General features: G+C 37.4%; 1 protein-coding gene across 2 annotated transcripts in view; it reads right to left on the bottom strand.

The window, feature by feature from the left end:
* LOC127568299 (ERI1 exoribonuclease 3-like) overlaps positions 1-16444 on the bottom strand; it is a 308692-nt gene that overhangs the window by 253466 nt on the left and 38782 nt on the right. For both annotated transcript variants that reach the window (XM_052011886.1, XM_052011887.1), the window contains exons 4-5: positions 13601-13660; positions 9238-9329 (exon numbers count right to left, since the gene is read on the bottom strand). In XM_052011886.1, coding sequence (XP_051867846.1) covers positions 9238-9329; positions 13601-13660 — 152 coding nt within the window. The remainder of the gene's footprint in view (positions 1-9237; positions 9330-13600; positions 13661-16444) is intronic.

The following is a 16444-nucleotide window of genomic DNA, read 5'->3' as shown; positions in this document are numbered from 1 at the left end:
AGTGTGTGACAGTCAACTGAATGACCCAGAGGTCACATAGACAACTTCCAGGCCTCAATAAATATTGTATGAGGCTGTCAACAGTACTGTCACCTCAGAGCTCCTGGACACAGTTAGACATATGGTAACTTTTATTTACAGAACTGAAGTATAGGAAATTACATCTGTGAAATGTAAAGAATGAAATCTTCTCACATTTACTTACAGAAATATTACAGTTTGACTGAACAGGTTATTAAGATTTTAACATAACAGGAGCAAACGGAATTTGTTTTCACTCAGTTTACTGCAGGAATGCAAGAAAGGTATGTTTAACTACAACAAAATGAAGTGCCACTACCAATAATGTTAGGTCAGAGAAGGAGTTGGCACAGAAGAAAATAAGTTTTGATGCTAAATAGAACACAGCAGACTTCAAGACACACTTGGAGATCCCCTGCCAACAACAGTATTTATCCCATCTGTGTCTGTGAGTGAAACACAAACCTAATTACATTTTTACCTTGGAGGGTTTCAGCCCAATCCACTCATAACAGAAGACCTGATACAGCCCATGGGAATATTAGGAGGGTATTAAGTTAGAAATGATTGTCAGTGGACTGATATTCAAAGTTTTTTTTTAAGAAAAGTAACCCAAGAAAGTGAATTACTAGTTTTAGTTGAAGTCTAATCCATGACAGAAAATCGTTGATCCTCATATATTCATCCTCACATGCTTTAGCTCCCTATTGGTTTGAACTTGTCACATGCTGACAGTTTAGTCACCTTCTTGTGACTGAAGACAAATGTTCCATCATCATTTCTCTTTTCCCCTTCCCCATTATACAAGTAGTGTCAACTTAGTTTTGGCCACAATTAAGTACTGAATTAAATAGTTTTTCTGTCTCATTTCAGTTTCCTTTCAGTACAAATATCACATTATACTTAAATGTTTGGTATTCTCAGATATTGGTATTGTATTGGTATTGGTTTATTATTGCCACTTGTACCAAGGTACAGTGAAAAACTTGTCTTGCATACCGATCGTACAGGTCAATTCATTGCACAGTGCAGTTACATTGAGTTAGTACAGACAAGTAAGATATTATTTCATGAACCCTAATCTTCAAAGCTTCACTAAATGAATTCGATTTACAGCAGCAGAGGAAAAAGTTTTTTGTGATACCAACATCTATTGAATTAATTTTCACCATTGGTCCTAGCAGGATTTGAACTCACATTTACAGGTTGTTAATCTAATACCGCATTAGGTTAGTAAATCTACTGAGACTTGTTAGATTTTGGCTTTGAAGTGACACAGTTGACCAGAAACTTAACTGAACCGTACCTATGAGCAAGACTATAAAAGCAGGACAGATGCTGAGTACTCTATAGTAATAATCTCATCTCTTGACCCTTCAAAGCCACGACAATATTTACAATATCCAAGTTTGGAGTATCATGGAATTTTGGTCACAATACTCATGAAGCTCAACACAATCAAGGACAAAGCAGTTAACAATACCACTCTTGGACTGAACTAAACAGTCATTCTTACAGTGGCTACTTTATGTACCACCTATCATGTAGAATGCACAACAGCAATTCACAAAATCTGCTCCAATAATGCATCCCAGCCCTGTAACCAATACCACCAAGAAGGACCAGAGCCTCAACATCAATTCAAACTATCCTTTTATATCACTTAATTCCTGCCATGAGCAGGCAGTTCTATTTTTCCTGATTTTGAGAATTAACTTATTGGAACACCATTACAAGCAGCATGGTGGTTTAAGATTAAGGTCCATCAACAAGTTCTCATGCATAGTCTTGAGAGCATTGCTTAGGGATTGAAAACAAAGAACAAAACTCCCCAAATAAGTTACCAGAGTAAAAGCTCAAACACCAGTACATTAACAAGGAAATAAAAACTGAACATTGCTTTTCAAATATTCACTAAAATGTTAAAAAAAAATCAATGTAGGTGTTTCTTTTCATTCTATATGAGGGCATGATCAAACTAATGTCACAGATAAAATCACTTCATCTAGTATTGACACTTCTCCATGTGATGAAAAAAATTGCATTGGGGACTGACCTAGTCATTGCATTATCTACTGAGTTTCATAATGCAAGCAGCTGAAAGCTTGACTGTTAGAGCTGGTTTACAATTAGATGTTTTTGATTTCAATAGGATTCATATGGGCATCAGATAATGCATAGGTACTTAAAATAAAAAAACAAAAGGAGAAAAGTGCAAAATGGATATTAAAACATTGTGCTATAGAAAACACATAACTTCATGTGGCACTGAGCAGAATAAATCAGGAATGAGATTCATCTTAATCTTCACTGAAATGACCAGTCTGGATGCTATGGCAGGATATTGCAATTGTCCTCAATATCCAGGACACGTGTGTGTGCGCATGTGTCTACTGTGGTATGGGGAGGTGGAGCATACGGAGGAGAAAAATCATCCCAGGTTCTGTACCCTTATGCTGATCTTTTTTGGAAATTGTGACTGTTGCCCTTTGGACTGTTGTCAAAGTCTTCAAGAGGCTGGAGATGGGAAAGAAAACTATGACTGCAAAATGATACTAAAGGAAAGAGACCCTTAAAAAAAAGAGGCAAAAGGAACAAAACAAAATTTTAAATGCAATTCTTGAAATATATCTCTAATTTCCTGAATTACTGTGTCCTCTAGGTCAGAAATTGATTGACATTTATTAATAATTATCACATGATTAAAAAGGTACAATAGTCATAAGCATCATTTACAATAGACAACCAAACAGTACTTATGCTGTTAATTACAGGGCAAATTTATCTGGTGTGTTTTTTGATGATTATTCTATCAGTGTTGTAAAGTGATAAAAATTACAGAGAGGTTAAGGATGAGATTATCTTTTTATGAAGTCAACAGTGGACTAGTGAAAAGCAGCCAGCTGTCTGAGGTGACTTGTAATTCATGATGCACCTCCTCTTCACCAAAGTTGTTGGTCTACTTGAATGTTAATATTGGCGTATGCAATACATAAGCTGTCATTTTTTTCAGTAAATTTTGGACTATAATGTTATTCTTGGCTATTTATGTCAGTTGAATCTTTGACAATAACAAGCTTCATTAGAGAGCCAGCATGTGATCCCAAATTTACAACATTAACACATGCAATTATCCCATTTATTAGTAATCAGACCCTTTTATAATAAATTGTGTGGCTCTGTGTGATATGAAGTCTTCAGCCAAAAGTAATGAAACAGTAACTGAATTCAGATTTGCATTATTGCAAGCCTAGCAGTGTCATATGTCCACCAAATATTTCACCTTAGAAATCTCTTTGGGTAAATTTGTTGCCTTTTCAACAGTTGCAGTATTGTCTTTTGAAAAGGTAAAATGTAATCCTACATATAACACAGACTGCAGCAATTCAAAATGATGGCCAACTACTAGCTCTGAACGGCAGTTAGGGATGGACAATAAATGTTGTTCTTTGCATCCCATAAATTAATTAAATAAAACATTACTTATTGATAAGACTAACATCACTACATCAAAAGTGAAACTTCCTTAATCCTTCCATAATCATCAACTGAAAACAATTTGTTTCTAGGAGTTAATTTCCTTGCATTGGTATTTATTTCACAAATTTTCCAGCACAAGTCAGTAAATGAAGTAGCAAATGCACACCAGAAAAGGTAATCTTGTGAATCTTCATGTTATGATTGGATTTCCACGAATCCATATAATAGATACGAAGGGGGAAAAAGAAAGCTTTCTTAAAGGTTATAGATTAATCTACTCCTCAGCTTATTTTAACTGCCATGTTAAAATCTGGATCTACTTAAATGTTAAATTTATTGGGAAAGAAAATTGATCCAAGGGTAAAAGGGGCGGTTGATTCACTTGTAGTGCATTGCTTCTAACTCATATAAAATGCTCAATTTTGACCCTGGGTATAATATATGAAAAACAAATGTGCTACATTGCAGCACTGATACAACTAACCTCAACAAATATATCATTTAATATTGTTTTATAAATGTGTAAGTATTTCTGATACTAAAATAGATGTAGCACACAGCCTCATGTCTCACACGCTTTAAAAAAAAGTAAACTGCACGGTAGCTATTTTTATTACAAAACAGACAAGAGGATTCAAAACAAGGTTGAGAATTTACCAAGGGCTGAGGATTCACCAAGGCTCGAGGATTCACCAAGGCTCAATTAGAGCCGATTATTATGCTAACTACATCTGTGTTTTGTTTCTGAAGGGAAACTAAAAATTAATTACACCACCAACAGAATAGCTTGACTTTGTAGAATTTTTAGCCTTTAATATGTCTATATTATATAATAAAGCAAATCTCTGTTAATTCCCCAGTTGAATTATCGTAATTATTTAATTTTGGCAATTTTTCTTCTGGAATTTATTTATATTGCATTGCAGTAATTTATTTACTAACATCTTTACTTCTAAGTAAGAGAAGATATACATGTTCTCTTTTATATTCAAGGTGCTAATTCAGTCCCCCACACCCCCCCCCCCCACTTGCTGCATGCTCTCTAATCTTGTTCCAACCCACCTGACCCCATCTCCACGTTAACTGTAATGGTCAACAGTTCTCTCCTTCAAATGTGCCATTATTGATTCTCTCCTAAAATAACTGAACATCATTGCAAACTATTCTCCAACCTCCATTTCCTGTGCAATGACTTTGAATTTGTTGCAGCCCCCAAATTCATTAACATTTTTCTTCAATCAACTGATGTCCATCCTTGCAATCAAGCTTCCACCCTGCCTTTATACATAAACGTTTTGATCCAAGTCACTATTGTTATCCCATATGATTGTGATAAAGGTAATTTCTTGCCCTGCAATCTTTGACAAGGGTTGAACATCTTCCAAAGCCTTTCCACAGTCACCCACTGTATGGGACTAAACTGGCCTGGTTCTATTCTTATCTCCCTATACTTTCCCAGAGAATCACCAGCAATAGCTTCTCTTCCTGTACCATTATTGCTGGTGTCCTTCCAGAATTTATCCTTGTATTTTCAACACCTGATATCACTCAGAAACTTCATCCACAACCATGTTTCCCCACATGTATACTACGTCACTCACTTTAATCTTTCCACCACCTCTGTTGTTCTCTCCATTGCCTTTAAATTGTCAGACATCTTCTTTGATATCTACTACTGGATAATTTAGTTATATCTTGGAAAACTGTTGCCGCTGGAAGCGTGGCAACACTTCTGGGCTGCCCCAGAACACTATGCAAAAAAGATGTATTTCACTGTGTGTTTCGATGTACACGTGACCAATAATGAAATTCCAATTTTCCCTTCCATTGTTGTACCCTTTGTTTCCCTACCATTGTTTGCAACCTTTGTGTCATATTTGACTGCAAGCTCTGCCTTGACACACATGTCACGCCACCTTAAAGCTGCCTATTTCCGCTTACCTAAAGTTGCTAAACTCTTTCCCTTCCTCAGCTCGTCTTTTACTGGAACCATCCTCAAAGGTTTCAATATCTGCAGATTTTACTATTCTATGACAATCCTGACTGGCCTCCTTCATTCCTCTGTAAACCTGAAGTCATCTAAAACTCTACTGCTAATGGACTCACCACACCCCATTCATTCAACACTTCTTTTCTTACTTAGCTACAAGAGACGCGGTCAGCTAATGCCTTATTTTTTAAATTCTAATCGTTGATTTCAAATCCCTCCATGACCTCACCCTGCCCCCATTTCCACCAGTTCAATAGTCTACAAAGATACATGTTCCAAATGCAATTCCGGTTTCTTGATCGTCCCTCATTTTCGTCATTCTGACATTGGTAACCGAGTTTCAGGTGTCAAGGTTGGCATTCCCTCCTCTCATCTCCCTCTCCTTTTAAGATGTTCCTGAAAACATATTCCTTGACCAAGTTTTTAGACATTCCCCTTGCATCAAGAGCAAATGAGTATCAAAAAACTGCAGATGCCAAAATCAAAACAGAAACAAAATGTAACCACTTAGCACATCAGGCAGCATCTGCAGAAAGAGAAACAGAGTTAATATTTCAGATCAAGGATCTTTCGACACAATTGAGAAAGAGGAAAAAAAACACAAATTGCAGAGGGGGTGGGATGTATAGAGCAAAGGGAATATCTCTGGAGTGATGCCAAGGTTGCCATGAGGAAACCCTCATCCAAGGTTTTGTAATCTGCAGATATGACTATTGCATTGCACTCATGGCTGACTTCCTTCAGTGAATTGCTGCTTCCCATGCAAATGTAGAAGATGCAACACCTGTCCTTTCACCTCTTCTCTTTCCATCATCCAGGGACCCAAACAGTCCATCCAGCTGAAGCAGCAATTCACTTGCACTTCTTCCAGTCTACTGTATTTGGTACTCGTGATGTGGTCTCCACCAGCACCACCTGTCCTGCTGGTCCTTTGTTTGGGCTGCCAACAAATATAGCAATTTTTAAGGATCTGCCCACGTCCTCTCTGTTGCTCGTCCATGAAAAGTAAAGCATAAACATGATCTAATTTTTAAAAGTGCACAAAAAGAAATGTTTAAATTGTACTTTTTTTTCTCTCTATTCAAGTTTGGTACCAGTAGCAAAATGTAGAAAGATATGACACAAAAATTACATAGTCCCTTCCTACATCATTAAATCCTTTCAGAATATCTTGCTATCCTTTCTCCTTCATGTCCTTATCAAGTTAAATGGATCCAATGCCATTTATTTCATGCTTCCAGGTGGAAGTAAATTCTCCATTACTGCCACTTTCAGTAAGGAAATTTCTCATGAATTCCCTATCAATTTAAAAATGACAACATCAGTTATGGCTCTTGTTCAGAACTCCCACAAAATTGGAAGATTTTCTCTAAATCTACTCAATCAAATCACTTCATAGTTTTAAATACTAAGAAAATTTATGGCTTTAACAGTGAATTGTCAGTAGAAGGGAAGAGGAGCATTAATAGGTTGTCTACCTTAAAATTTATAGTGCTTAGCTTCCAATGGAATTGATTTCCAGAAAAATGGAATAGGCAGTAGGCAACTTTTAGGCAGTAGAATACAGTTAAGGGACTCAGGTTTCAATTCTATACTGTCAGCAAGTTGCATGTTTTGTACAGGCATCCTACTTAGCTTGTCTGCATTGGACCCAGCATAATAGCAGGCAACTCTGATTCCACCAGGGTCCTGATGTGGAGGCTGGGGCAAAGGGCTGGGAATTTAGGTTAAGACTCTGTGGAGTCAAGAGGAGCCATACTGGCATCATAAAAATATAACCAAAAGCATTCTACTTAAAGTAACTTTTTTTTTAAGGACGGCTGAACTAACTGCTCAATCCCAAGAAATATGAACATAGATCACCTGTCCATGAAAATTGCAACTAGGTTCTACATACATTTAGGATCAGTAACTTGCTCTACCATTAATCAACAACCCAAAACAAGCAACCATCCTGCTACCTATTGGAAGGTCCTTTAAAAATGACAGCGACTAAAGCATTATCATGAATGTGCTGTGAGGTGGACCAACTGTAGTGATTATCATTGGTTAACAGCAATTTGGTTAAGTTAAATATGGCTGAATTGTTATTTATCCTCTAGAGTTTCACACTAAATTTTGTATCTGTGATTTTTAGGAGAACCATGTAGTTTGAGGATACTATTATAAATAAAACAAAGATTCATCCTATTGCGTAACCAGTTTATAATCCCATATGATGAGCATTTAAATTTTGCAGCAGCTACAGAGAAATCAGTTTACAGCATTCACTTGGAGTTTTTTTTGTATTTATGTATCTTTAATGTAACAAGTTACTTTACTGAAATGTTATCAAACAAAATGTTGTACCAAACCACAAAAGAGTATTAAGACATTAAAAGCTGGGAACACTCACTAGGTCAGGCAGCATCCACAGAAAGAGAAATGGCTTCAACAGAAATTGCATTTAAAAAACACACAGAAGAATCTACATCTATTGCAACAAGTCTGCTTTGTTGGAGGAATCTGGTTTGTGAATTGTATTACATAACTTTTAATAAAGCAGCCAAATCTGGCAAAAAAAAGAAAATCAGAATCCAATGTGTGTGGTGACGTCAAAATGCATCTCGAAATTTTCCTTTTTATTATATATGTCTATATACAAGGCTAGCTGGCATCGTAGCAGTGAGAACCACTCTCTGAAACTCAGGGTCTTTGTACTCATGCATGCAATTCACAAAACATAGCAATGCACTTGTACAAATGTAACATTAATGATATGCTTGCTAATGTGCAACCAATACAACCCAGTTCGTGTAACTGAAATTACAATTACATTACAGCATTCTTTATTTATAACAGCTAGATCTTTCCGGCTTGAATTTGGTCAAGTATATGTTAGGAAATGGACACTTCATTTGAAGTTCCAATTTAGACAGAGTAGACAGCCAGCACCTCTTTCCCAGGGCAACAATGCTTAATACAAGAGGGCATGGCTTTAAAGTAATGGGTGGGAAGTTCAAGGGAGATATCAGAGGGAGGTTTTTCACCCAGAGAATGGTTGGTGCATGGAATGCGCTGCCTGGGGTAGTGGTGGAGGCAGGTACATTGGTCGAGTTCAAGAGGTTATTAGATAAGCATATGGAGGAATTTAAAATAGTGGGATATGTGGGAGGAAGGGGTTAGATAGTATTAGGCGTGGTTTAAAGGTCGGCACAACATGGTGGGCCGAAGGCCCTGTATTGTGCTGTATTGTTCTATGGTTCTATGGTATTTCTAATGCTCTCTGAGCCAGCTTCCCTACCTCAACTTAACAAAAGCAGCAAACATGAAGTCTCCTGAACTTGGTTGCAAACTGTCCACCACTCATCCACAGCTTCCATCAGCTCCTTGTACAAAAGGAGCAAACATGAAGACTCCTTTTCTGTTACGAAAGTTTAAAATTCCTATACCATTTCAAATTACTCCAAAATGTCACCATTCTATTTCAGCAATCTTTTCTTAAAAAGTGTAAATTCAGTTAGGGCAAGAGGACCTATTCTGGTAAATTACAATAGCAATGTTTAAGAGGCATTCAGACAAGCAGGGAAGTGAGGGATATAGACCACGTGCAGGCAGATGTGCAGTTTGTATTTGCATCATGGTCAGCACAGACAGCGTGGCCAAAGGGCCTGTTTCAGTGCTGTATTGTTCCATGAACTATGTAAAGGAGGAAATATATCAACAATTCCCTTAATAATCCAATATTATAAATTCTAATTCCTTACATTGTTTTCAAATCCCAATCTCCACACGTTACAAATATGGAATTGACTTTGGGATCCAGCAATCCTTTTTCCCTCATCCAGTCATCAACCATCTGTTAAAATACACAGAAAGGAAAAAAAAGTGAATAAAGAAAACAAAACCAAGTTCCAGGACATAAAACAGTTAAAGTTTAATCAGTATTTTCTTGAAATCATTTATCTATAATTCTATCAAAATCTTCATCACAAAAATGAGCCAATTGCCAATTCCACAATTACTTCTGACTCTGCATTCATATCTTCTTAAATGTATCAGTCATATCTTCTTCAACCACTCCACGTGACTGAGTTACACATTCATGCCCTCTCCATATAAAGAAATTTATTCAAAGTACTTTACATTTTGTATTTATATTTATGTGGCTTTTAAAACATTCCTATTCTTTAAAAAAAGCACAAATGAGACAAAGGAGATGTAAATAGATTATTATATGAGGAGTAACATCTTGAATATAGGAGAGGAAAACAAAGATATGAAGAAGCAGAAATACTTAAACTGGGAATTCCAACAAATTATGTCTGTATGACTGAAGGCTTACCTATCAATAGCAAAAGTAAGAGCGCAGGGAACAAAAAGATGGAGAAAGACAGTATTTTGAGTTTAAGTCTGGAAAGGAAACCTGTAGAATTTCAACAAATAATCAAAGTGTTGATGGGCTGGAAATCAGTAAACGTTAGTGAGCACAAGAGTAGCTTGATGGTGTAGCCGATCCAGATCTCAAAAGGTTTTGATAAGGGAGTGGGGGGTTCACATTAGCTTCAAGACAGTCTGCTCTAGAGGTAACAAAGGAATGGATGAACTCTCAACAGTAAAAGGGGCCTGAGGCAGGCATGTCACAGAAATGGAAGTAGTTGGTCCTTATGAAGAAAGGAATAGGGGACAAGGAGAAAGCCAAAGTTGCAACCTGGGGCACTAAGCTTGGAGGCAGATAGACCACCTTTGGTCTTCTCAATAATTAACAGAAGTGCCACAAATGTATATAGAATCAAGAAATGATATAGGAATATGCTGCCTGTTAGCAACATGAATACTTCTCACTTTTCATATTTTCTTATGACATAGGAGGCCATTCAGCCCATCAAGACTATGTTGGCTCTCAGAGCATTCCCATTGCTCTCATTTCCCCACATTTCCCACAACATACCCATCAACACCTCTCTGATTCTCCTACCTCCCATCAATATTATTTTTCCAGAAGCCAAATAAATTACCAGCACATCTTTGGGGTGAGAGAGGAAACTGGGGTATCTGAGGGAAACCCATGTGGATACAGAGAGAACAGAGAAACTCCACCCAGACAGCGCTCAATGTCAGGACCAAATCCATGTCACAAGAAGCTGCGTGGCATTACTGGAACTGTGTGAACCTTATTTAAATTGGCACCAAGGGACAGCATGAAGTTCAGTAAATTGTTACGGATCAGTTTACTATTGGTGAATGTCCCTTTAAGACATAGCACAGTAGTGTGTGTGTGTGGCGTGATTATGACAACAACAGGAGACAAGGACATGATGACGTTTTTAGGGCGGTCAGTCAGAGAGAGCGAGAGCGAGACCTGCCTGCTGGTCTCTGTATCGATGGATGAAAAACAATAACTGTGCCTGTCACTACAATTCACATATGGATTTTTGGAATAATCCAGTGGAGTCCACTTTGTCATTAACCTGTAGAAGGTAACAGGTATTTGTGTGGACGGCCACGTCTCAAATGCCTTTCAGGGTGGCAGATACTTCAGAACAAAGGAATGGAGATCATCAGTGATTGAGGTGTCGTATGGGTTCCCTCGTGGAACATTTGGATTTCATAATTACTCTCTATTTTCTCTCTACATTTCCTCTTCAGTCAACGGTGGTTTTGCAGAGGCCTTTGTTCAAATTTCACCTTACGGCTTGCTGAACTGAACTTTGAGAATTATTCCTGGACTTGGAGTTTGGGAATTTGCCACACACACACACTTAGAGTTTAGTTTTTGGGGTTAATGTTTAAGTTCTAACATTTTTACTTCTTCATTCTAACATTTTTACTTTTATTTTTCTTATTATCATAAGTTTTTCTTATTATCATAAGTAGTTATTAATAAAATAGTTTTTAAACACTTATACATGACTCGGTGTGTTTCTTTTGTTGCTGGTACATGACAAAATGGACAAACAAAAGGTGCCTGGGCAGATATAATGGCGCAGAAGGCAAGATGAGATCCCATCACCCGAGATGGTTTAGCTACAGTTGAATAGGCAAAAATGAACAAAAAAAGGCAACTGGAGAGCAAATTCAAAAAGGAAAAAATTGACAAAGAATAGTGTGATCAATCTTATCAAAGGTTACACTGAGGTCAAAGAGGTCAAAAAGAACAAGATAGACGTCTGCCATGGCCATAGTCAAAGTCATAATATTTCTGTCATCAAACTTCAATAGGAAACATGAATGGAGAGATTCAACATTAGTAGGCAACAATCAATGTAATCAAGAGGTCTTTAAAAGTAAATGGAGACTTCACTTGGTTCATCAGCTCACAAGAACAGAGAAGTTCGGAATTTTTTTTATACAGAGGTGTGATAAAATTTTTGAAAGCAAGTGGGAGGGTAAACAAAAGGAGGAACCAGTTAGAACTTCAGCTAAAATGGCTAGGAAAGGAATTTGGATGGTCAGCACTCTATTGGGAAAGGGGTCAAAGGAGTACAAAGTTTACTTCATGTACATTAGGAAAAAACAATATGAAAGTCATGGAAAAATTCAGATTCAGGACAAGGCAGTCACTGGACAATAAGAAGGGAGTGGGAGCTGAACAGATAGTGTCAATCTTAGTGACAATAAAGTCCATGAATTCTTCACTAGTATTAAAGGGGAAGGATGCAATGGAGGAAGGAATAAGGAAATGATTGGTAACGGGAAAAAAAAAGCCTGCAAATGCTGTCGCTTTCTGGAATATTCATGATGTAGTGAGTATCTTTTTATCCCTTACGGGACAGAAAGACATAGTAGTGCTAGATTTGATCAGACCATTAGTGGTGATGGATGGCTAAAGCAGTTGTGTCATAAGCTTGGACTGAGGATACAAGAATTGGTACTTAAGAACAGCCCCATCTATCATACAGGAGAGTCTAAACTCCCTCTCATAATAGATCATGATTGGCAATATTTAAAATTTGCACAAAATTATCATATTGATTTTTGCTTAATTTTGTGGTATCATTTTGCTCATTGCATATAATATAAAAGGTACCAGTTACATTGCATATGTAAAATCCAAGAACAGCCAAACTAGCCTGTTCTGATAACTGAATAGCGGATCCCACAATGCATGTTGCGCTACACCACAATGGATAACAGAAGTTTACAATGTGGCTTTTCATTAGTTTTATTTATATTTCAGTTTACAAAGAAACCATTGAATATTAACAAACCAAAAACTATTGCCCAGATTTGTAATGACTGCAAAACTGTCAGCGTTCACCACCATTACGCCCTGAAACTAACACTGACTTCCGGATCATGCACAACTTCTTGACAGGTTGCAGTGAACTGCAATCTCTAGCTTAATCTTTGGAAATCATTGAACTGACAAAAGAACTTCAGGTGTTTACAAACCACCCCGTTGTAAAATAAATGCCTTGAAAATTGGATGCTTTGTTCCACAAATCCATAATTCTCATGAAACAATCTACCCACAGAGAAAAAGATAACTAGACTTGTGCAGATTGTTTTCCCTCTTGATTATTTAAAATAAAATTAATTCTTTTAACCTTTATGATATTTGAGCTTCTACCTTTACTCCAGCCTGTAAAATGCTTGTTAAAAATCTTCCTTTTTACTTCCTGATTTGGTATACTTAAAAATTCTTCACTGTGACTGGCTCAGGTTAATGACAACATTGTTGTTGGATGCCATTGATCGTCTGGAACTGGCAGATGACAGCAATTGACTTTAGGAAAGGGGAAACTTATGCCAGAGATCAACAGATCTTTATGGGCAGCTTTCTTTGAGGTCAGTAGCAAACCCTGCTACTTGGCCATTGAGTGCAAAATTCAGGCCAAAGAAAAAATTCAATACTTGACATGATTTACAATCTTATCTAGACAAAATGGTTAGTGTGCATATTCCAATCTACATTAATATTAGTGAATTACTGAACCTTGTTTTTTCTAATGAGGTTTCCAAATCAATTGGTAACCATATTGAAATGAACAGGGTCTCCTGAAAAAGCAAATGGTTCAATTGTGCCCAACACATTAATTTTGTTAAGCAGCTTGCTCTAATAAGCCAAAATTACAGTCAAATTGTCATGCCAAAACAAGGTCTGGTGCCACATGTCATCTTATTCACCTGAAGGACCTCTTGCAATGTCGGTTTCCCTTCTACCATGGACTGCTCAATGCCTGTGAGCTGTTGATGGAAAATAAGGAACCCAGTTACAAACAGGTAAAGTTACAAATGTATAGCATATAATGATTATTACCATTATTACAAAGATGACATATTTGACAAAAGACAATACAAAAACTTGATTAAGGAATCTCTTTCTTGAAATATCAAATGATATATTACTCAAAACACATGTTCTTTGTAGTTGACCCATCACAATCTAGGATCGTTTGCTTCAACTCAATTCTGAGGTGACTGATGATACCAATACATGATCCACAGATTTTGTCAGATATGGGACAAGAGAAGCTTGGCCAGACCTGCACTTGGGGAGATGTTCTTTCCACCATGTATGCTCGGTTACTGTGTGCTCTGACACTTAGACTAGAAAGTCTCAGTGCCAATCTGAATGCTACTTCTCTCTGAGTGGTCAAGAGGCAGGGATTCCCAGGAGTAGGTGGGAATATTGCATATTTTCAAGGATATCTTGAGAAAACCTTTGAATCATTTCCTCCATCCATCTGGTAATCACAGTGCTTGGAATAATGTGTCTTTTTCAGAACAAAATGAGTAAAATTAGGGCCTCAATGCTGGGGATATTATCCTGGGAGAAGGCACTGACATTAGTTCACTTATCCTGCCAGTGAATTTGGTGAATTTTGCAGGAACCGTGTTGGCAGCAAGGTGCGCAAGTAGCCCCAGAATCAGGAATGTATGGAAGGGCAACAATCACTGCTGCCTTGGGAGCAGAACATTCAATCCACAGGCCTCAGGCTAAATCCAGTTGGTAAAAGTTAGAGTTTGCCCTGGATAAACCTCACCAGTACATTACGATACAGACAATATTGAAGTCCGCTGTATCTTCCCAGATTATATCTTGGTTCCTTAATATTTAGCTTTTCACCTATCTATTTTTGGTCAATTGATGTCCTTTGCTATTATCACTATAAAGTGTACATCATGGTTGCTATAGCCTAGATCTTCCTTTACTTTTACTTCTCTTATCTGTTCTGGTTCATTCCCAGTTACTAGATCCAAGGGCATAGTCCTTCCTTACAGGGATTTTTACATTTTGGGTTAGAAAAGAATCCTGTATATGGTAGAGAACTACCTCTTTAGTCTAATCTATGATGGAGTTGTTGAAATCCACATGAATTTTGGTCTGCTTCTTGAACCTTGTATTTCTAACTCTTCTCCATATTTCTTCCTCTACTTCTTTCACAATTTGGTGGTTTGTAAGCTATGCCTATTAGTGTGATTGGCTATTTACTACCTTTTATTTTGATCTACATGGATTATGTTTTCCCTTATATCTATGTTCCTCAGGGATATTTACTGTTTGTGATGTGTGTTAACATCTTGGATGTGAATGTAGAAGGTATGATGAGCAAGTTTGTGGATGACACAAAATAGGTGGTATTGTGAATAGTGAGAAAGGTTGTCTAGGGCTACAGCAAGATATGGAACAGCTGGAATGTTGGGTGGAGCATTGGCACATGGAATTTAATTCTGACAAGCATAAGGTGATGCATTTTGGGTAGTAAAATAGGGGTGGGACATTTGCAGTAAATAGTAGGGCACTAATGAACATCGATGAACAGAGACACCTGGGGGTCCAAGTCTATAGTTCCCTGAAAATGGCAACATGGGTCAATACTTGCCTTCATACATCAGGGCACAGACTATAGGAATTGATACTTTATGTTGCAACTCTGTAAAACACTAATTTGAAGACAATACTCTAGGAAGGAAGGACGTGATTGCACTGTAGAGAGTGCAGAGGAGATTCACCAGGATGTTGCCTGGATTGGAGGACTTTTGTTATGGGGAGAGATTGGATAGACTGGGCTTGATTTCTTTGGAATGGCAGAGGCTGAGGAGTGACCTGATGGAAGTATACAAGATTTTGAGAGGCATAGATAGGGTAAATAGTCAAAATCTTTTTCCCATGGTAGATAGTGTCAAAAACAAGGCGGCAAAGGTTTAAGGTGAGGAGGGGGATCTGGGGGATTCAGACTGTGGTGCTGTCAATACACTGCGGTGCTATGCAATTGAGTTTCCGGGCATTTAGAAATATCAACAGAAATCCATGGACTTTGGAATTATAGACATGTTCTATATATTATTCACTTTAATTCGTATTGGTACTTATGAATTATCTTGCTAAATCCATGAGTGAATTTGAATAGAATCCTTCCAACATTTGTGATTCCTTGTATTCGAGATAAAACTGCCTCCCAAGTTCTGTGTTGGAGCTCCAACTCATACTGCATCTCAGTTATTCTGAAACAGAAGGGTTCAACCTATATTTGCTGCAGATGTGTTTGTTCGAAATTGAAACAAAGTCTGCAAACTCCCACATAATGCAGTCTATATTCACAACTTGCTCTGCCATATTTTAGATCTTATTCCACCCATTTAATTAAGTCTTTATTCAATAGCTTAAATAAGATCTAAATTATGATAGAGCAAGTTGTGGCAAATGTCTGCACTAACATGAAATGACATGGAGATGGTCGTTATCACATCTGACTCTGGGAAAAGTGCTAACTTTTTCCCAATTGCGTCGACGGAAATAAACAGTGCTATGCAATTGAATTTCCAGGCAATTAGAAACAATATTAACAGAAATCCATGGACTTTGAAATTATAGACATGCTCTGTATATTATTCACTTTAATTCATATTTTTACTTATGAACCATCTTGCTTAATCCGTGAGTGAATTTGAATAGAATCCTTCCAACAATTGGATGCTAGAGTGACTCTAGGCTTTCGAATCCTAGTATTCAGGATCCCAATTTCC

This window comes from Pristis pectinata, chromosome 3 (assembly GCF_009764475.1).
Source record: "Pristis pectinata isolate sPriPec2 chromosome 3, sPriPec2.1.pri, whole genome shotgun sequence".
Classification (NCBI taxonomy): Eukaryota; Metazoa; Chordata; class Chondrichthyes; order Rhinopristiformes; family Pristidae; genus Pristis; species Pristis pectinata.
The sequence above is the reverse complement of the archived record's forward strand: the minus strand, read 5'-3'. Positions and strand labels throughout refer to the sequence as shown.